The sequence below is a fragment of the Myotis nattereri genome, assembly GCF_964212035.1.
Source record: "Myotis nattereri genome assembly, chromosome: 1".
Lineage (NCBI taxonomy): Eukaryota > Metazoa > Chordata > Mammalia > Chiroptera > Vespertilionidae > Myotis > Myotis nattereri.
In genome coordinates, this window is record NC_138075.1 from 48,842,073 (window position 1) to 48,863,811 (window position 21,739).

Genomic DNA, 21,739 nt, shown 5'->3' on the forward strand with positions numbered 1-21,739 from the left:
TTTTGCCTTTGGCTTCTTCTGAGGCCTGGTGTCAGTGTGTGTGGGATTACCAGGACCCCCTTCTCCCAGGCCCAACCGTACCTGGGTCTCGGGGTCATCAGAGCCCAGGCTGGCGGCCCCCAGCTTGACCACCTCGGCGAGCTGGGTGATGGTGGCTGCTGAGGACTGGGCCGCCTGGGCCAGCTTGTCCGGGGTGGACGCGGCCCCGGACACCAGCAGTTTGGTGTCTTCCACCAAGGCCTTGGCCGTCTTCAGAATGTTCTCCCTGGAAGGGGAGAGCAGATGGGAGGGGAGAGACAAGGGCCAAGCATGGTTACTGACAGTGGGAGGAAAGGAAACCCTTCAGAGGGGCTTTTTGTGGAAGGGCTTTGAGGAGGAGGGTGATGTTTCCCCTCCCTTATCAGAGGCGCTCATCTTCCATGCAGGGAGGGAGTCAGCTCTGTAGGCACAGAGTCGATTACTAGCAAAACTTCAATGAAAAATTCAGGCCCAACAGCCCTGCAGCTAAGTGAGAGGTCAGCTTCCTTCCTGAGGCTCCCCCTCTCCCTACACATACGTCATAGCTATGGGAACACAGGGACCAGGGACCCTCCCAGCACCTCAGAGCCAACAGGCTGGGTCCTGAAAGGGGAACCACTGGGTCTCTCTCCCAGCCCAGCCCTGGGGCTGAGGAGAGAGGGAAAGGGTGCTGGACACGGGGTGAGGATATGGGTGGTCTCCAGCAGCAATGGAGACCCTGGCACCAGCCTTTCGAGTGGGGCCTGAAGAGCCAGCCCAGGAGAGACTGGAGGCTCAGAGTCCCACACCCCAAACCATGGAGGAGCTCACTGTCCTTGCCCCCACCCCGTGCTCCCAATCCTGCTGGGGCTGGTGAGCAGAAAGAGGCCCATGCTCCAGTGTGCAAGTGGAAGACCCGAAAGCTGCCCTCTGCAGAGCAGGCTGGACTTGTGCTGAGAGGCAGAGCTGGAACACAACTCTGTGGGAACAGCTGGCAAAAGAGACTTACTGAGATTACTAAAGGCCTGGTGCACGAAAAATCATGCACTTGGGTGGGGGGCGGGGGGGTCCCTCAGCCTGGCCTGTGCCCTCTCGCAGTCCAGGAGCCCTTGGAGGATGTCCCATGGGGAGTGGGCCTAAGCCATCATCAGACATCCCTAGTGCTGCTGTGGAGGCGGGAGAGGCTCCCACCACCACTGCTGCGCTGGCAGCCCGTGGGAGTGCACTGACCACGAGGGGGCAGCTCCTGTATTGAGCGTCTGCCCCCTGGTGGTCAGTGCACATCATAGCAACTGGTTGTTCTCTGTCGTTCAGCCATTAGGGTCAATTTGCATATTACCCTTTTATTATATAGGATGTGGTTCACTTTCCCCATTTGAACATCTTGTTGAAATCAAATCAGATGGCCACATTTCTAGCTGCTGGGAAGCATCTCCACAGTCCAGCCCCACCCAGGAGCCCGCACCTGTGGTCTGCGAAGGTCTCATTGTTCTCTGCGTTCAGGGTCCCCGCAGTTGCAAACATGATGGTGGTGTCCAGGTCGGCGATGATCCCAGACACGGCAGTGGCGGCCGTGATACATGCCTGGGTCCCCTTGTTCCCAGCCTGGAGCGCTGACAGCACCAAGGACACCTGTGGGCAGACAGGGAATGTCAGGGGAAGCAGAGGAAACGTAACCCAAACGTGCACAGTCTGAAAACACTGAATTCTTTCTCTGGAGTCGATGCAGCTCCGGGTTAACAGCACAGTTTGGGGTCAACACTCCAGTCTGAACACCTGCCTTGTTGCTAGCCGGTTACCTAACCTGGGGTAGGAGGCTTTACTTCTCTAAGTCTCAGTTTCCTCATCTGTAAAATGGAGCCATTACTTCGTGTCCATCAGGGTTGTTGGCAGGATTGAGTGCAGGAGAATGTATGTACAAAGTCTAATGTGGAACTCGGCACATGGTAAGCGTTCGGGAGAGGGCTGGTGCTATGATGTAGTTATGACTGTTTCTGAACCCACAAGGAGGGACACAGGATTAGGCTCCTGTGAAAGGTGTGGCCATTTCTGTCCCCTGTGATGAGGACTTCTGTAGATCAGCCCCCTCTGCTAACACTCATCGCCCCCTCCCTTGGCCGCTTCTTTTTGTTTGTATTTTTCACACACCTTTACACATTCTTCCTTTTTGGGTAAGAAGGGCACCTCTTGACTGAAAATCCTCCAGAGTGGAGCTCAGAGGTCACTGTGTCACCTCTGCCCCAACACTCCCCTGAGTCACCTGCCACCGAATCATAATCATTCCAGTGACCTGAGGGTCCAGCAAGTTGGCTAAGGTGTGCATTCCAGCGCCTTCTGTGTCAGGAACCCTGCCTTGCCACCTGCCATGCCCACTCCAGTAACACTCACTGTTCCCAGAGACACTCCTGTGAGACAAACCTGACCCCACCGCATGCTGCGAACAATCCTCCCTGGCTGTGAGGAGGAGTTGCACAGGTTCAACTTCTCCAGGACTCCTGCCACACTCTTGGCAGCTCCTTACTTCAGCATCACAGCTCCTACCACACCAGCCAGCTCCTACTTCCCAACATCCTCGGCTTCTCCCGGTTCCCAGTGGTTCTGCCCTCTGTCTGCACCCCCCTCCCCTCCTCTTCTCCAGCCACTGGTCTGCTCATCCTGCCTTCCCCGCTGTCCTCTCCCGGAGAGATGACTGGACCTCCTGAGGAGTCTACACACTCTGTCCGTGCCCTCAGGGTGGCCTGCTGACCACCGGTCATAAACAGTAGAAATGGGCCCGTGGCAGAAGGTCCTCTGAGGCCAGGAACTGCCATATTAATCCCTGAGCACACACATTCACCACCCCTGACCACGGCTGACCCAAAGGGGAGTCTGACATGTGTTGTGAATGCATTTTTAAAGCAGGCCGACCAGGACAGGCAGTGACACCATCCATGCGAGGCCCAGAGTCTGAACACGCCCCCTCGCATGCGGCTGAGATCTCAGCAGAGGCCGGGGACAGTCTGGCAAGAGGGGCAGAGAGATCTCTTCCTGAGGACCCACCACGTCCCAAGACCAGCCCACAGACAACTACTTCCCAAGTTAAACTCCGCTGTGTCCCACCAGGAGAAGGTGAGTCAGGCTGGCACAGAGCCGGCCTGGGAAGGAGGAGTCCAATTTCTGGAATGAACTCCCAGAGGACAAAGGCTGAGGCAAGTAATCAGAGTCTGAGAGGGGCCTTCTCAGCCAGTGTGAAAATAAGGGTGAAAAAGTGTGTCCCGCCCACTGCGAAAGGTGTGCAAGCCAGCAGGGGTTTATCGAGCATCTACTAGTCACTGTACTAGTCACTCGGGGACGAGGACAAAAAAGCGAACAAGGCAAGGGTGCATGGCTGGGGCGAGTGACACAAACACAACCGAGACCTGTGAGAAAGACATGGGGGGGGGGGATGGGGAGAGCAGGAGATCAGAAGGGACAAGTAGAGGGGCTGCTCTGAGCAAGCCCCTCTCTGCCTTTGATCCTTCCCAGGCGCCCTCAGTCAGGGCCAGCTCAGGAAGCCGGTGCTGCCTGGCCTGGCTCACCAACATCATACCGCTTGATGAGGACCCTCCCCTCCATCCCCTCCCTTCTCCTCCCTTCCCCCTGCTCCTGCTCCAAAGTCTTCTACTTGGAAACTTGGCAAGAGTAACTTCAACAACAAGGAAGGGCTTTCAAAGGAGGGAGAGTGGCTTCCTGAGCTGGGAGATTTGCTTCCTCATCCTGTGGAGTCCAGGAGGCCTGGATGGTCCTGTGGGCTACGGGAGGCGGCCACATCGCGGCCCAGCGAGGGGCCACATACAGAGCAGCCTCTGTAGGGCAGCTTCCAGGTGAGGGGTCCCCCGCCCACCCCTCAAGTCCTGTTGCCAAGCTTCTAAACAGGGCAGAGCTCTGTGTCCTAAGAAGCTGAGTGCAGGAGCAGGAAAGCCAGCCGAGCTGGGGTGTTCAGCCTGCGCTCCTTGCAGCCTGTGAAAGCGCTGCCCTGGAAAGGGTGACTCAGAAATAAGCCACGCAGCAGGTTAAGGATTGCGGGAGAACCCAGGAGACGCTGGGAGCGAGGGGCATGCAGAACCGGGAAACTTCCCGGGAGGGCAGCGCGAGAGGACAGCTCACACAGACGGCAGCTCGCCTTCATTAAGTGAACTGTGTGCCTGGCACTGTGCCAAGCCTTATACGCATGCCATGGCGATTAGTCTGCACAACCCCACGGGCCAGGAATGAATGATACTCCGTTACCCTCATTTTTACAGATGAGGCATTCGAGGCCTGGCAAGGTGGAGTTACTTAGCTGAGATCCTAGGACCCCATCCACCACCCTATGCACCTCGCTCTACAAACGGCTGCCGTCAGTCAGAAATGGCACGCAGGCTCCTGCTCTCCTGCCAGGTGCCATGCGGCTTCGGGCAGGCTTCACCCGCCCCCACATCACGTCTGGTTTGGGAATAACGAGGTTACAGGAAAGGAACTAGAGGTCCCTCTCACTCAGCCCCGCAACGACGAGGGGCCTCCCTGAGAAGGAAGCAGAGGGGACAAGTGTCCGAGGGGTTGCAGGGTGGGGCTCCCGGGGCTGATCCTGGACTTTGCAACCATCTGTCCAGTCCGTCCGCAGCAGAGCCCTGCACGGTGGACAGCCGGGGCCCTGACCTTGGCGGGACAGTCCCTCTCACATACTCAGTTTCTTAAGGCCCGTGGATCACCCCCAGCTCCTGGAGGTACCCCATCCCTGGGGGACCCTGGGCTCGAGGGAAGATGCCCAGACCTGACGGGGCTGGGTTGTTTATGGCTTAGTCTCTTGCTCATGACCTTGGTCACAGCAGGTCGCCGTGGCTCTGTCGGACCCAGGGCCGCTCCTTACCTTCTCGGTGACGGCGCGGGCACACTCGATGAGCTCCCTCTTGGTGTAGCTGTCGGTGGGGCACACCTGGAGGGCCCCCGCCTTCTGCACCAGGAAGATGCAGCCGTGGCCCAGGTCCTGCACCCGAGTGCGAATCTGGAAGCCGATCTGTGGAGGCAGCCGGGGTGGGGAAGGGGAAGCGTGATGGACCCGGCCATTGAGGGCTGCCCTGCGTGGAAAATTTCTCCTGCGTCCTATGGGAGCCCGGCTAGGAAAATTCCACTGCTGCTCGGAGTCGGTGCTGGGGGGAGTATGGAATTTGGTTGACTTGGCTTCCCATTTTTAGAGACAGTGACATGCCCACAGCCCTCAGGAAGCAAGCCTGCACCTCATCCTCCCAGCATAATGCCTTCCCGGTGCTTGCTGCCTTTTCTGGTGCACTGCTTGTCTGTGTCCTGTGCCACCTGATAAGCATGTCAGTTAGATGAGCTCTGGGGGACAATTCATTCTGTGATTCCTCCCACAGGCATTTATTGCGCCCCTACTGTGTGCCAGCGCCTCTTCTAAGCAGGTCATGCATTTTACTTTCATTTATTCCTCACAACAGCACTGGGGGGTAATTAGAAGTTCAAAATGTAAAGCTTTAAGAATATTTTAAAGTGTTCAGATTCCTGTGAAATTGGTATGTTTACCAAGCAGGACTGCCCCTCCTCAGCTGTAGCCATGCTGAGAGCGACCATGTGGGGCCCAGGCTTCCTTCTATCAGGCCAGGTTGGAGGTGGCCTTAAAAAGGTACATTTCTAGAGCTAATGGCTCAGCAGGCACGCATTCTTTTCATGACCCCTGGCTTGTGCGATTATCAAAGGCACTTTGCTTAAAAGACGCCAGAGGGGATCTGCTATGGGTGAGCTGGGTGAGCGGCCAGCTGTCTCTTTAAGGAGCAATAAATCTGCGGCCACCCCCTGAGTTTGCACTCCTCTGGCTCTGTTTCCTGTCAATTTTCATTTGGGTTTGATCAATACAGCTGTCATAATAATCTGACCTCCAGCCCAGGTAAGCAACTAAAAACAAAACAAACTAAAACCTTTAGGCTTTAGTCAGTAAGTGTTCTAATCACAATAGCAAGCAGCTGTGGCCTGTCATCTGGCATCTGTCATGAAGAGTTACTGAATAACCTCAGGTATTGGGAATAAGACCTGCGAGGTTCGGGCCCCTGGATGCTGTCTCCCACTTTCATCCCAGGAGGCAGTTTAGGGGACTCTGAGGAGTGAAGCCGCTGCAAATGTCAGTTCTCCTATTATTGAAGCACTTCCTGTTTTTAGGGAAAAAGGGGAATTCCCGTAACCCCTTAAGGCTCAAAGAATGTTTAAATCCATTTAATGGGAAATTCTCCTCGTCCAGAAAGTTGGGGTGTCTTCTATGGTACCCAGGGGGCTGCAAAAGCTTCCCAACCAGGCAGGGCTTCTGGCAGACCACCTCCACGTGGAATACGACAGGCGCGGCAACCAGTGTCACCCAACCCAGCCGCTCTGAAGCATGCCTGGGCCAGTGCTGCAGCAAGGCCGCCCCTGAGGAGGAAGAGGCGCTCTAACTCGGCCCTCGCAGGGGGATGCCATTGAAATACAGCTGTTTGCTGGGCATGCTCATTGCTTTAAGCATGAGGTCAAACTGAAGCAGGCGGATCCCCCAATCATGTTTTAAGCTTAACCTGGCTCTCAATGCTTGTTGGATCTGTATGGTTAAACCCTAAGTACTCAGGGGTCAGAGCGAACCCAAAGGCAAGAGCTCTGCTAGGATGACCACAGATCTCTCCATGAATGACAGGTGGTGCCAGGAAGTCAGCTGAGGGGCAAACGGAGGAAGCAGCATGGATGGAATCTCACAATAAAAAATGACCTCACCAGTTCCACCTCCCTTCGTCGACAGATGAAGAGACGGAGGCCAGAGAAGGGATAGCCTGGTCCAAGATCACACAGCGGGTCCCTGGGGAAGCAGCCCAGTGTCCCGGCCTCCACCCAGCACAGCGCCCTCTCCTCAGAGCAGCGCTTTCCTAACTGTGATTACCCCACCTTGCAGCAGACTCCTGACTCCCCCATACAAGCTCTCATGAAACCTCAACATGTAAAATTAATAGAAGTCATTTGCCATTAGTATACTCTTCGACCTGAGTTAACATGTATACCCTGACTCAATAAAAAGTCAACAATGAGACCGAGTGAACCTGAAGCGTGGGGGTTAGGAAAGCCAGCTGCAGCCTCAGCCACCGACGCACTCCTGCATTTGGCTTTGGTTGCACAGTGTTGGGAAAACCCTGTTGTGTGAGCGAGTAAAGCAAACAGGAGCGGTTTCTCACAGTGCCCTGACCAGAGAGGGCAGACAGAGCGGAGTCAGTCCGGGGTCTGCACAGACCACCTGGGCCCGGGGTTACCATCTGGCCTGGAACACATTCAACAGTACGTGCAGCTTTTCCTAACAGTTTTAAAGTTGTTCAATTATGTTTAAAAAGTGAGACTGGCCCTAGCCGGTTTGGCTCAGTGGATAGAGCATCAGCCTGCGGATCAAAGGGTCCCGGGTTCAATTCTGGTATAGGGCACGTACCTGGGTTGCAGGCTCCTCCCCAGTCTGGGGTTCTGTTCAGGGCTCCTGCAGGAGGCAACCAATCCATGTGTTTCTCTCACATCTATGTTTCTCTCTGTCTTTCCCTCTCTCTTCCACTCTAAGAATCAATGGAAAAATATCCTCGGGTGAGGAGTAACAATAACAGCAACAACAAAAAAGTGAGCCTGGAGCCAAATGTGCAGAACTTCCAAAGCCCCTCCCTGGGTCAGGGTTCTGACAAATAAAGCGTGAAACTGGAATCCTGCTCCCGAGCAGAGCTGTTTACAGAAAATGGGGTACGGGGACAAGCACAGGCCTCTTAAATCACCCCCAAACGGGAAACCTATGGGCAGACATGGTCTGTGGTGGGAATACGTCCTCACGACACTCTCAAGCTCCCTCGGCCCCCTCTCAAAAGGCCATGCTATAAACACACACCCAAGGCCTAGCGCTCAGCCCCTTTCTTGGAGGTGACATCATGCATGTAGCAAAGATCTTAAAACGTGACAGGGGAGGTGGCACAATGGTCATCAGGGATGATATTCCAGTTAGAAAGCATCAGGGAAGAGCAGCACCAGGAGGCAAAGGGATGAGACTGAAATAAGGAAACAGTTGCAAAAGCCGTTGGGGTTCCTGGTCACCCCAGGGTAGGCCTGGGCCGTGGGATCGGTGCCAGGTCACAGTTAGCATGGGTGCCTGGAGGGCCCCTTGAGGTTTGGCCATGCAAACCTCCTGTACACCTGGCTGCACGATCCCATTTGGACGGCATGCAGGAGGGAGGCAGGATTATAAAGGACGGGTTGAAATCGGCTTCACTCACTCACCTTCACAGGCTGAGGGCTGAATGTAACGAAGGGCTCTCAGGATCCCCACCCCAGCCCCACTCCTGCTCTAGATGGACCCCATGGGTACCAAAAAGGACCAGGGGCCTTGCTTCCAGCCCTGCCCTTCCCTGGCCACCGGACTCTCTGGGTGAGCCTGCTAACCCCCTGGGGCCTTGGTTCCCTCACCTGCGACCCAGGACAGAATCTGCCCTGCCCACTTCTCAGGGCTGATGGATGACCCAATGCAAACATCTCACAAAGCAGGAAGTGCCATGCAAATGTCCCCGTTGTGAAGAGGCAGCCTGGTGCAGGGGAAAGAGCAGAGGTTGCCCAACAAAGCCGGGTTCGAATCCTGACTTTTCCACATAGTTACTTCTTAACTTACTTGAAACGTCACTTATTCCCAAAAGTTGTTTGAAGTGGCTTCGACACTATGGAAGCTGTGTGATCTTGGACACTAACTAAGCTCTAAGCCTCAGTTTGCTCATCTGTGAAATGGGGAAGAACAAACGATGGCCTGGCATGCGGCAGGCGAGGGTACCCGGACAGGACAGCACAGCACCGGGCTCCTCCTGTGGACGCAATCAACAACTCTCTCTCATTCTTTTCCATCGGCCACGCAGTGAAAGAGGACCACAGGACCAGCATTCCCACAAAGCAATCGTCTACTCCACCTCACTTCCACAGAACACTTTGTACGGCCGGAGGGACTCCATTTTTAAGGCTGAATTCCAACAGATAAGGGCTTTAAATACTGTTTCTCAAAGCAACACTAAACTTCTCAGCACACGTGGTGAGCCAACTCACAAAGAAATGTTGCTCAGAGACATTAAACTTGGGTTTTAAATTGGCAACTTTAGTAAAGAATGGCTTGAACCTCAAGGAAACCCTCAATTGCCTCCTTGCCCAAATGGAAGTAAATGGAGAAGGTGGTCTCCTGGGGGTGCACCCTCAGGGAACCAGAAGCCCGGCCTTCAGGAGTTTGGGGTCACATTTCAACCTGGAGGGAGTCTAAGAAAATACTAATTATCTTCTTTACGGCTTAAACTCAGATTTTTCTCAGGCTTTAAAAACAATCCCATCTGAAACTGGGTCACGTATGCTGTCCCTTGGAGAGCCTGTGAAAGCTGAGAGGCAACCATGGAGGGTGTCTGACAAACCTGACGGTTTCTCCTTCGGCAGAAGAAGGGGAAGGAGCAGGGAAAGGGTGTGTCCCACAGGAGCAGGGCAGCGCCGGCTCAGCTCTGACAGTGTGTCTGGGAATGGAAAGCTGAGCAAGTCCGGGAGCGGACACCCATCCCCGGGGATGAGAGGGCTTTGGTCCTCACCACAAGGCTCCGCAAACGTTCCTGCGGCTCCCCAGAGCTGTGGTCACCCAATCTCTTCCCCAGGTTACACGTAGGAGCTGCAGCTCACAGCACCTGCATTTCTTCCTTTCTTCTTCTTTTTTTTTTTTTAAAGCGGAAACCAATCTTAAATTGCAAAGTTGTCTGAGGGGTTTAACTCTTCTGAAGGAAGACGTTTTCACAGCACTGTGAACAAATGTTTCAGTTTTCCATGGAACAATCAGCAAGATAAAGCTCCCGCGTGATGTTCCAGGCAGCGCTGTGACTTTTCCTGTCATTGTCACGTTCTGGAAAAGACCAGAACGCTGACTTGGCACAGCAGCGGGCAGGGCTGCAGCGAGGGCAGCGGCTTATGTGCCCTGGAAATAAATATTTTCACATGCTGTGATGTGGGGGCCCTCTCGCGTATACAAATAATTCCACGGTCTTGGAATAAAACACTACGCTGCTTCAGGGATCTCCTAACCTTCTCGGTTTCCCCCCAAATATCTGTCTGGCGAATGCACACAAAGAATTCTCCTTTGCAAGCCACTGGAAATTTTATATTCTGCCTGCCCCTCCTCGCTCCAGGTCACACTGCTCGTGTCTGGAATGTAAAATACATCTCAAGATGTAACAGAAAAAAGGGAGACTCTTAATGGAAACATCAGCTGCTATGAACGCAGGGCCCAGAACTAAAGTAACAAGTTGTGCTTTCAACGACACATTTTCTGTCCTGGCAGCTGTGGCATCACTGTATATTCTGCTTCTGCGGTCTGGGTCGCAATAGGACAACGTGCCTGTTTCACACATGGGGTGGGACTCGGATGTGGAAGGGCTCTAACGGATGCCTGGGTCTCCACTCACTAACTCAGGCCGGCCAGCGTTTAAACCAAGCAAGGCAGATGGTTGTCGATTCCATTTCTAAAGCTTTTTTTTTTTTTCTTCAAGCCAACCCTCCCTCGCAATCACAGTCTCCTTCAGTTTTAATCTCCCTGCGAAGCCAAACTACTTTCCTTGGTCCAGCCAAATTCTTCCTCCCTGTAACATCAGCTCCCTTACACTTGCTTAAGAAATTCACAGTTACAAGTCAAATAAATCATGAGTCCAGATGATCGGTCTACTTTTTTTTTTTTTTTAAATGATGGGCCTTTTGTAAAGGTTCAACAGAATCCCAATGTGGGTCTCTCATAATTTTTCTTTCTTGGTAGTGACTTGACAGGCTCATTATGAAAGGATTATTCATGCTGCAGCCTAAATACTCAATCATTCTAAAAATCTCAAAATGCAGGCACTGTTAGAGACTCAGGTCATCCCATGCCAGATATATATGTAAGCAAGTACATATATATGACACTCCTACTTACATGCATTGTTACAACACACGTTAGAAGGGGATTTTTGCGTCGGGTCTTCATTTCTGTAGTGTCTCTGGGAGCCTTTGATAAGACATGCTTACTAGACCTGACTCCCAGGAGAAACAGCAGCACCGAGTAACAGGGGACACTGGCTGTCATCGCCAGGAGAAGGGAAGGCCGGGCACAGCCTTCTGCGTGGCCACCCGGCTCACGCAGGAAGGTGGTGAACGGAGTGTGCGCTCGATGAAGAGCTTGCAGAATTTCACGGAAAGGGGTTACTCCATCTTCCCAGGTCCCTGCAGTCCACTCCTTTATTTTGTAGTTCAGCCTGAGCTCTCTTTCTCTAAGGAGCCACGTAGGTGCTGGGACGGAGCCCTTTCTGTTGCTAACACTGACACCCATGCAGCCAGGCACCCCAGAGCTCCCCGTGGGCCCCTGTGTGCTTCCCATGGCCCACTCCATTTCTCCGAGGCGTCAGAGATGGGAGCGCTCAGAAATGCCCTCTGGGACCAAGCTTTTGCCATTTAACTCTTAAGGATTCAGGCATTCTGAGGCAAAGCCTGTGCTGGCCACGAAGGAAAGTGAGCGTAGGGAAGGCAGGTAGATAATGAAGAGAAGTGTGCAGGAGGTATGGGGACAGGGGTCAGTTGAAAGTCACCAGAAATATTTGGGCAAGACGTTGCCTTATCAAAGCAGGCTACTCAGCCCAGCACTTCAGTGAGCCTTTGGAAAACATAAAAATAATTAAGAGAAATGTGCTAGGCAGGAGTAGACAATAATAGGAAGATGGCAGTGGGTGTCTGCCCTTGGCATCGGGTGATGGGCCAGGTAACATGATGGAACACTGCAAAGCGAGTCCTTCTGTGGGAAAGCCCACCTCCCCAGATGGCCCCAGATCCCAGCCAGCTGGCCTCAGAAAGCACAGGGAGCCCTGAGCACAGCCTGGACGACTGGGCCTGAACCTGGGGGCTGGCAGCATGCAGTGGGTACTAGGCCTGGCTCTGGCTCTCAGGCTGGGGTCTTCTGGAATGGAGCTAAGCTGTGGAGGATACCCTCACCCCCCGGAGTGGGCACCAGGGTGGGTTGGCTTAAAACAGGGGCTTAAGGTGGCAGACCTCCTCTGGTTCCGCCGTGGCTGCTGCCATCTGGCCCTGGAGAGCCAGGTGCCCATAGTCACTGGTCATTTGTGAAGCCAGTCCTCCCAACTCCTCCGGGTTAGTAACCGACTTAGTCATCTGGAAAAAGAAAACAAGCAAGACACAAAACACACACACAGAGAAAAGCATGAGAATCACGTGTTAATACCTCTGGTAGCCACAAGGTTTCATTCACTTTTCAGCGCTTGGCTTGCATTTGGGGCTGGACACTGGAGAGGGCAGTACAAGCGAAGCCCATGCTGCATCGCACACGACAGGCCAGGGCCTCTCAGGCCAGCAGGTCCCGGCCGGTGGGCCACATGCTAGGCGCAGGCCGTGCAGCGTGGAGTCCAGGCCCATCGGGGTCCATGCTGGGAGGTGAGAGTGGAACTCAGCCAGCCCTGCCCTGTGGGCTGGTCACCAGAGGAGTTCCCCAGGAAAACCACAGGGTGCACAGCTCCTGTGCAGCGCACACCCCTGGACACACCCTCTGCAGGGAGTTCGTCTGGTCTCCAGGAACCCAGCCGTGGGCCCCCCTCGGCACAAGAGGGCATGAGGACAGAGCTGCTAAGGACTTCTCGTGACTGAGAAGTGACGGACAAGACAGATGCTTTGGAGGAAGACATTTATAGAGAATAATGCTTTGTAGTGAATTTGTGCCAAAGAAAGACAAGGTTTTGGGCCCCGACTTGAGTTAAGGGTATACTGCAGCCTAAGTGGTCAAGATCTATATTTTAATTATCAAGATGTTCTGTGTCTTCCTCCTGTTTCATAGAAAAACTTACCTTAGCTTATCCTACCTAGCTAGCATGCTGGCCTCACGTTTTTCCTTCCTTTGACAAAATGCCTTGGTTCCCACAATAGCAGTTTTGGCCTGCCTCCCAGAAAGCTTCCCGTCCCTGGGTCAGAGGTTTCCCAGCTGCCCCAGCTCTTCTCTCGCTCTGGAGGACCATGCTTTCTCATTTGAAGACCCTGATTTTAAGGGGCTTTTAACTGACTCCACATCCCCTGAGGTGGGACAGAACCTGCAGCCATGTGTACCAGGAAAGGCCACAGCATTTCCGGCCCAGGTGTGGGGTCCCCAGGAATGCACCCTGAACCCCAAGAAAGCAAGGCTGTATCAAGAGTTGCTTCATTGGAGCCCTGGCACGCAGAGCACCGCGATTCTGGGGCGCCCCATTGCAGTGAAGCAGGACTTGCGCCAACGCAAGGCCCGGGCTAGTGATCCCAGGAGTGGCAATGCAGCCGAGGCCAGGCTCCTTAAGAACATGGACACCAAGGTCAGGACCGGCCAGCCCAGAAGCTAGCCCGGGAGATATTTCAGAAACTCCACGAGGCTGCTCAGAATGTCTGCACCCTCTGCTGCGCTGTGTTCCCTAGGCATCGGCACCGTAGGCCTGCCTGATGTGACCTGCGACCTGCCCCCAAGCAGGGCCAGCTTGGCCCCGCTCCAGCCTTCCACAGTCACAGAGATAGGCACTGTTCCTCCCTCCCTCCCCAGCCCCAAACCTTTTAAATAACAACCAGCCTGGCACAATCCCAGCGTTTCTAAGGAGGAGCAGCAGCAGCCAGGGAAGCCTTTGTGGTCCAAGCTCAACCTCTAGTGGACACACGACTGCATGACAAAACCTCCAGACAGGCAGTGGGCCTGATGGGCAGGGGCCTCGCACGGCTCAGCCTGGTCCCGCCAGCTGGGAAGGCTGCTCGCGCTCTCAGCTCTGGCTCCTGTGCTAGCATCGGAGGCGGCTTTCAATATCTTATCCTGGGCCACCTGACCCTTCAAAAGTTGAGCAGAACTTTCTGACTAGTATTCCTATGAAATCTTTGAAGGCACCATTTGTCATCTTTCACTCGGCTTTTTAACATATCAAGTAGTATCCAACTGTTTCTCATTGCCATTTATATGTAAAGATCCATATAATACAATTATGATTGCATTTTAGCAAGAAAAAAGGTACATGCCTTCTATTATCAGGAAAAAAATATTTTTACACATAACCATTGTGTCTTATTTTGCCTGAAAGACAGGCAATCTTTTTATTCAAATATTGTTACTTGATTCATCAATCTATGTTTGATGCCCACATGTCCTTTCGTACTATAATTTTAATCTATAAAAACACCTCAAGTCTTTTGTGAGGTGAAGAGGATTTTTTTTTCTCATTTCCTCCTTGATTCTCATTTTCTCTCCTTCCTTTGCTCCCTGGTCCTCATGCCCAAGTTCTCAGCCATCTTTAACTTCCTCTTGCAGTGGACTGGGGCTTCTAGACCACAGGCAGCCACAGAGACCATGGGTAAAGGACAGAAGCTGGGGCCCAGGAGGAACTAGATACACACACTAATCTCTCCAACACAGACCCCGGAATTAAAGATCAGTGGCGGCGTGGATAAAAGGGCAGTTCTTTTTCTTCTTACCATTTCCTGAGCTGTTACCGCAATGGCTTTAGAATATTTGACCACAGTCGTCTGGTAGTCGACGAATGTTCCCTTCGGCTCTGGAGGAGTGCCATCATCCAGCTGGAGGAGAGGAAAGGAACCCAAAGGTCATCAGAGGCCAGTTGACATGTGGGCTGTACTTACTGGAATGAGGAATTTTAAAGAGGAGAGGCTCTCAGAGTTCCTTTGGCCCAGAGTGAGCAGCATCCCGGAACTTTTGCAATGGAGACTTCAGTAGAGGTGCATGTAAGGCATTTGAGGAACACGGGCAAGGCGAGGCCCCAGCCCTGCCTGAGAGGAGTGGGAGGGCTTTTCAGAAGAAGGATGTTTCAGCCAAGTCTTACCACAGGGAGGCGTCTGCCACATATATGAAGTGGGGATGTGTCCCAAGGAGCAGGATAGAATCTGACTATAAAGGTGGGAATGAGCTGGCCAATTGCAGGGAAGCACAGACTGACGGAAATGGGCTGGGAGAGGAGGCAGCACCTACATCAGAAAGGGTGTCTATACCCTGGAACACTCACATCTGATCTAACTCAGGAAAGAAGACACTGGAAGCACCAGATATAATTTGTTACTTGTCTGACTCTAAGTGCAACAGGAATTGAGAGAAGGGTGAGATCACTGGGGGGTGGAAGGGTTAGAGAAGTAGAACAAGGCTCTGTTCCTTGAGGGGTTAGGGACATATTGGTTCAGAAGACTTGTATTCAAGACCTGGTTCCAGGGCTTGTGAATGGGCCTAAAGCTTGTTGCTTAAACTCTTCGAGTCTCAGATCCTTCACTGGAAACTTCTAAGCATCAGCAGGTTGTAGTAAAGATCAGCTGAGATTATACCCAGTCAAGAGCTACATGAAGGAAGAGGAGTTGATGACGATTATAATGAAGAAGATAATAATGTCAATGATGATTATGATGAAGAAAAAGGAAACCAACTTCACCAAAATCATTATCATTACTATCACCATTGTTTGCTGAATGATACTGAACAGGTGGGGAGACAAGGTGAATACACTAGTAAATAAAGGAAGAGTAAGAACAGTGAACAGACAGGGCTGTTGAGAGTGGTGGGAATGAAGCTGGATCTGCTTACTGAAGAACCTTGAAGTCATGAGAAAAATGGTGGCACTGGGGGTAGGCAATGACACGGTTGAGAAGATCACTTTGGCAGTTCTGCCAGGTAACTTGTAGTCTGGGAAGAGATGAGGGGCCAAGAGGGCAATTAGAAAACTGTTAGATGGAGTCTTCAATAAGAGCTACACATGACTACCAGGCATAGGCCACAGTGTGAATCGAAGGAATGTATGTGTGATGGGTCTGCTTAGCCCAGGATCAATTTCCCCCAAACCATCAACACAGACTCCAGGCTAGCTAGCATTTTTTTTTTTTTTTTTTAGGTTTCTTTATCAGGGAGATCGATGCTGCCAAATATCTCCATCACACCTTGAAGGTCAGATGAGAATTGAGTTGTGGACTCATACACTCAGTATAAACTGACTGGGTATCTTCTTCATGTCAGGCTATGTGTGAGAGCCTTCATATGAGGTGTGGCATAGCTGCATACACTCCAGAGGGTTGGAGCTAGAGGGCAACTTAGATACGGGGCCACCGGCCACCAAGATGAACCTTCTGCCAGTTTGAAGACAATGATAAAAGAGCAAAAGGATGAATTTAGTTGAAAGAACTTCGCTTTATTCTGAGATCATAGCTTTCCTACTTTTTAAAAATGTTAACATGATCTTTCTTTTATGAGATAATAGTGATGTAAATAGCAATATTTTTGTTTATTTTGTTTCTTTAGTTTTTTTTTCTTGGTCACCCCTCCTCCCAAAATACAACTCACCAAGCAAACAAAGAAAGAGTATTGGGTCACAAAATCCCAAAGGTTGAGAACTAATGTCACTGAATGGGGAAACCAAGGTTCAGAGAGCCTGAGTGATCTGTCCAAGGTCACCCATAAAGCTGCTTCCTTCCTGTTAACCTCCCAAGGCTTGGCTACAGAGAGAAGCTCCATAGCAGAAGCCTCAAGAGTGTCAAGAATGGCATCTAAGTTAGAATCAACTTTGGGTACATTCACATTTTTCTGCCAGTAACTGTCTTTGAGAATTATAGACAAGGATTCTGAAAGTATATCAACATTTTAACCAAATAACTGAAACTCAGGAAATGCCAGATTTCCAATGCCTCGCTTTAGGGAGGAGCTCAAAGGACCTGAAGCGCCACTTACCCCCAAGTCCCCAGCATAGGCAGGCTGGGGTGGGCTGAGCAAGGGGAGAATGGGGAAGAGGCACTGTATAGTCCACCTTGGGTGTCAGGTCTGAGTAGATGAGAAATTAGGGGTATTAATGAAACCCCAATTGTATACTTTACAAAACTGAGGGGGTGGGGGAGGTGGAAACCTATGTTGCTGACCTCTGTGAGCCACAGCATTCCCTATCAGGTACAGCAGACTTCTTTCCCAGCCTTCACACAAGAAGCTACACCACTGACATCAGATTGCACAGCACAGCTTTCCATATTGAAAATCCACCCCAGCCTGCAGGGCTCAAAGGCTATCAAGAAAGGACTTCAGGAACCTGACTTCTACCCTCCAGGGATTTATGAAACTTCCCCATCATTACAGTGGCTCTGAAAAACACCTTCTCCTGAGTAGAAAAAGATTATCACTTGGATTTCTAATTTGTACTGAGAAAGCTTGAACGCCATCATTTAATACCCTTGGTGGACACATGGCTATTTTCAAAGCTCGGGTATTCTGATGTCCTGAAAACCAAACAAACCCACTGAGATTCATCCGAGTGCCTTGAAAAGGAGGGGGATTTCACTCTTTTCTGCCAAACTGTCTGTATCTGAAGCACGAGAAGCCCACGGCAGAAATTACTGGAGTGCTTTAACAAGGCAAAGCCTGGAGTCTTGCAAGGGAGCCCCAGCATCCCTGCCTGGCTTGTGACTTCAACTGTCTGATAATGACTGCATAATGTTGAAGGGAATTATCCTAATTAGAGTTTCAGGCTATCATCTATTTATGGAGATATGAACCAACCCATCTTCTCTAAATTAGCAATTGAAGACTGCTTATTATCCTTAAAATCCATAAGAATGTATTCACAATCTGACAATGGACATTTCAAAACACAGACGATGTCTAAAAGTCTTGGCTATTCTATCATAGGGTAGCAATTAGATGTTTATGAACAATAGTCAATTCAAATGAATATCAAGCTGACATGACTAATGAGGATTCCTTGGGGGAAAGAGCAGGAGATACAGAGTTGAAGCTGTCTCCAGTCATATTTCCTTACTGACCCAACTCAACTGATGGGTCACTAGAAGAGAAATGATACTCATGGGGCCTTCTCTATCTACTTCCTGCAAGACTTCACGAAGGGCTTTTAGGCATATTACTTTAGTGGTTTCTGCAGCTGGCTAGATTTTAAAAATCTGGAGAGATTTAAAAATTACAAATAGAGATCCATAGCCTCCACCTCATAGAGATTCCAGCTGAGCAGGGCTGGGGAAGAGCCCAGGAATGTTCTAAAATGATCCCAGTGGTTCCAAAGTGGCCATTCCAAAGACCTGCACTTGGCAATCACTGCATTATTTCACTGGGAGTTTGTTCTCTACAACAACTCTATGAGGTAGACAAGGGAGGTGGACAATTATTTCCATTTTATAAGTGAAGTAACCAAGGATGCCTTCTGCACCTCCATTTCCCCCCATGTAGAACTGGAAGGAAGGGTACAACTGGCTTACCAAAGTCATCAGTGAACAGTGAAGAATGAATACTATGCTGAACATATGATAAGGCACCTGTACACTAATCAGAACCCTCACAGAAAGAGAGAAGGTGCTCCTTAGAGAAAAGCACCTGCGGACCAGGTCTGAGGGACACCTTGGAGGCACTGGGGTCAGGGAGTGAGGGCGAGGGATGGGAGCCCAGGCCCACCTTGCTCATGGCCTCTGCAATGGCGTCGACCATGCCGCCCACCAGCCCTACTTCACTGGCAGCTTCGTTCAGCGTCACCATGATGTCGTCCACAGCCTCCTTCATGAGCTGGGCGGCCTCCGTGATGGCATCGTGGGTGTGCTGTGCCTGAGGAGGGAAGGGGGAAAGAAAGTTGTGAATTGTCTCCTTTAGCAGAAGAATGGTGCTCGGTCTCTAAGAACCACTTCGCGTCTTTTAAGAGTAACCATAAAAAGCAGAATACAAAACTACATCCCCCATTGTGGCACACAGCAACGTGTCCTATCTTTTTCCTTTATCACATTACACATTGGTTGTCAAAATAAATGAAAGTCAGAAAAACCAACAGAGAAATATCTCTCTATAATCCCAAAGAAACATAAAACTGCAATATTAAGCAGTGCCTGTGACAGGACTAATTTTACATTACTATGTTCAGGGTGGGAGAGAATGCCACAGATCCCCAAATACAACTTGGCAGAGTGAATTTAAAAAAGCTAATATAAGAGAAAAAATGTGTTCAATTCAAATACACTTCTCTTCTAAGCTCCCCAGCACAGTATAATTCTCTTTTCACAGATGAAATCGCTTTATGGAAATGCAGGTCCATACAGGAGGCATCAATCTGTAGAAGACCTGACAGGTTTTGGAACTCTGTCACAAACTGCATCGCCATGAGGTGGGAGGGATGAATGAGGGAAGTTCTCCAGGGACAGACACTCTGCAGGCAGCACCCAGCGTGTTCATGAGTTTCCCTACATAGAACCTTGGAGATGCTTTGTAACTGCAGGTGTTAAACCTGTGTGTCAAAAACATAGTAGGAGCGAGATACATGAATGGAAGAAAGGATGAAACAATGATGGCTGCTGCGCTCTCTGAAAGGGCAGCAAGATGGCAGGGGCAAGAGCCAAGGTCCTGGCTCCACTGTTAACTAGCTAAGTGGTCCTGAGCCTGGCTCCCGAGGCACAGTGGGAATGATAACAACGCTATGCAGTTGAATTCTGATGAGATCATATGTTGTAGGCACCTTATAATTTCTAGAGAGAGTGGTCTAGTTGGGGCCTGTGCCCATCACTGGGAAATCTGACCTAATGCAGGTGGTTAGTGTCAGAACTGTATTGCCCCCAAGCACTGCATGTTGTGGTTGTCCTGGCCCACTCAGGGGGAGGTGGCCCTATCAAAAGGTCCAAGAAATCACATCTTTACTTTGGTAGATGAGAAGGTAAACCAGTAAGAGACGGTAAATGACAACTCTTTTGAGTAACTTACATAAAAGGGAATTCCGAGGAGAGGGTATGATTGAAAAGCCGTGGGAACCAAGAACATATTTCACATCTGCCAAGATCAGATCTGATCACATTCGGTATCCTTGAGGCAACTGTGTCAGACGTAAATGGTAATTATTGACCATCACTACTCAAATTGCTTTAGAAGATAATAAAAAATAACCTTGAGGAACAAAGATTCCTTCACTCTTTACCAGACTGGTGCTCACCTTTTCTATTTTTCAGGCCCTCTGTGGGGACAGGGAGGCAGTCTCTCAGTCTCTCTCTCTCTCTCTCTCTCTCTCTCTCTCTCTCTCTCAACTTATGTCCCCGTCCCCCTAGCATGGAGCCCTGGCTGCTGCCTGGCTGTCCTTCTCACAGGTCCACTCTCTCACACTCTGTCTGCAGTGACTGATTCTGTTCACCATATCCCCCCTCCCATCCATCCACATCCAGGCACCAGACTGCAGAGTGACTGAACCTCAGGTCATTCGAGCCTCAGCCACCGTCTGGCTGCACTGGCAGAAGGGCTCTTGCTGAGCTCCATGAATCTGCAGGCCCACCGGAGACAGTACTAAAATGGTGCCTTAAGCCATTGAATTTTAGTTTGGCTTGTTTACAGCATTAGCTAACTGGTATGGCCCCTAGGAAGGGCTCCAGTTCAGTTTCCAAAATTGCTCCCTAGAGCTCCCGAGGGCCCAGCCTGAACGTGTTCCAACCCCAACTCTGATGTTGAACAGTCAAATATTTGGCTGGTCTTTGTTCCAGGTTCCTTGGAGGGAGCCTCCAAGCCCTCAGCACTTCCTGAGTGGTAGGAGGGTCTCTGCCATTTGTGGGGGGCTCCTTGATGGTGAACCTGGAGGAAGAGTCCCGGCCTGAGCAGAATTGATGGGGCGAGAGAGAAAGGGAGCCTCCCGGGCAGAGGCCACAGCCGGTGAAGGGCCCAGAGGTAAGAAGGAATGTGGGCTGTGACGATGAGGTGCAGCACCGTATGTAAAGCTCCTGGCACACGGCTCCTGCACCTTCTGTCATCGCTCACCCACTCCAGCTGATCTCTCCAACTAGACCCACATGTGCTTCTTGCAGACAGTTTACTCTGCTTATCTTTGGAAGCACAGTGTTCACAGGAGGTGAAGGGCCTGGGGGGGTCACCAGGTGGAGCTAAGTAACTGATAGTTTTATATTCAGAGAAGTTTTACAAGGATAACCTTCACAGGCTGCTGGTGCAAAGCTCTCTGGAGAGGCTCATTTAAAGAGAAATGAAACCATCTGTTTTTAGCTGTGAGGTAGGCATGGTGGCCAGCGGAGGGTAGAGGCGTGGCTTAGGGGAAGTCAGATCAGGACTGGCCCTCCCTTCCCAGCCATGAGCCACCGACTGCACTCAGGCCGCAATGACATCCTCTAGCTCCTGCCTGGACCAAGAACACTGACGACATGCATTCAGATGCTGGCAAGATGCCAAGGGCTCTCGTGTCCTTTATACACACAGAGCCAACCTGTGGCCCAACGCAACTTTCGTACCAGTTTAAAATCTATGTGCTTATATCTGGGGTCAGATGTTTTAGTATTTTACCGTGGGGAGCCAGGAACAATAAATGTCAAACCACATAGCAGCAGCAATGGCGAGGACAGCATAGCATTCGGGGGGCCTCCCGGCTGCTGTGCTCATCTCCTCTAACCCTCACTACCCCCTGGAAGGCAGGACTCCACGGCATCCCTGCCAGGGGACACTGACAGTCACAGTCTGACAATGCAGCTTATGCCCTAGAGCTGAGAGACCTGGTGCATGACACCTGGAACGGACCAGCTGGCTATTTGCTGAACTTACATGTCACACGTCAAAAGGGAGATGAGCATATGGCTAGATCAGATCAAACTTCTCAGGGCTACTGGAAAAATGAACTTTAATGGAAGGAATATGCCATCTCCAAGAGGGAGGTGGCAGCCTGTTCCTCCAAACAGGGGGCTTTTAAACAAGGCAAAGTCACCCAGG

General features: G+C 51.2%; 1 protein-coding gene across 2 annotated transcripts in view; it reads right to left on the reverse strand.

Annotated features, from left to right (window-relative positions):
• The window catches only part of TLN2 (talin 2), a 428,326-nt gene that overhangs the window by 46,728 nt on the left and 359,859 nt on the right, over positions 1 to 21,739 (reverse strand). Inside the window, exons 1-7 of one of the 2 annotated variants that reach the window (XM_081089529.1) lie at positions 19,751 to 19,844; positions 18,464 to 18,610; positions 14,500 to 14,601; positions 12,064 to 12,183; positions 4,865 to 5,011; positions 1,463 to 1,629; positions 82 to 265 (exon numbers count right to left, since the gene is read on the reverse strand). In XM_081089529.1, coding sequence (XP_080945655.1) covers positions 82 to 265; positions 1,463 to 1,629; positions 4,865 to 5,011; positions 12,064 to 12,183; positions 14,500 to 14,601; positions 18,464 to 18,610; positions 19,751 to 19,807 — 924 coding nt within the window. In that variant the 5' untranslated portion in view covers positions 19,808 to 19,844. Of the gene's footprint in view, positions 1 to 81; positions 266 to 1,462; positions 1,630 to 4,864; positions 5,012 to 12,063; positions 12,184 to 14,499; positions 14,602 to 18,463; positions 18,611 to 19,750; positions 19,845 to 21,739 lie in introns of those variants that run through there. The other variant, XM_081089528.1, reaches the window with a different exon arrangement.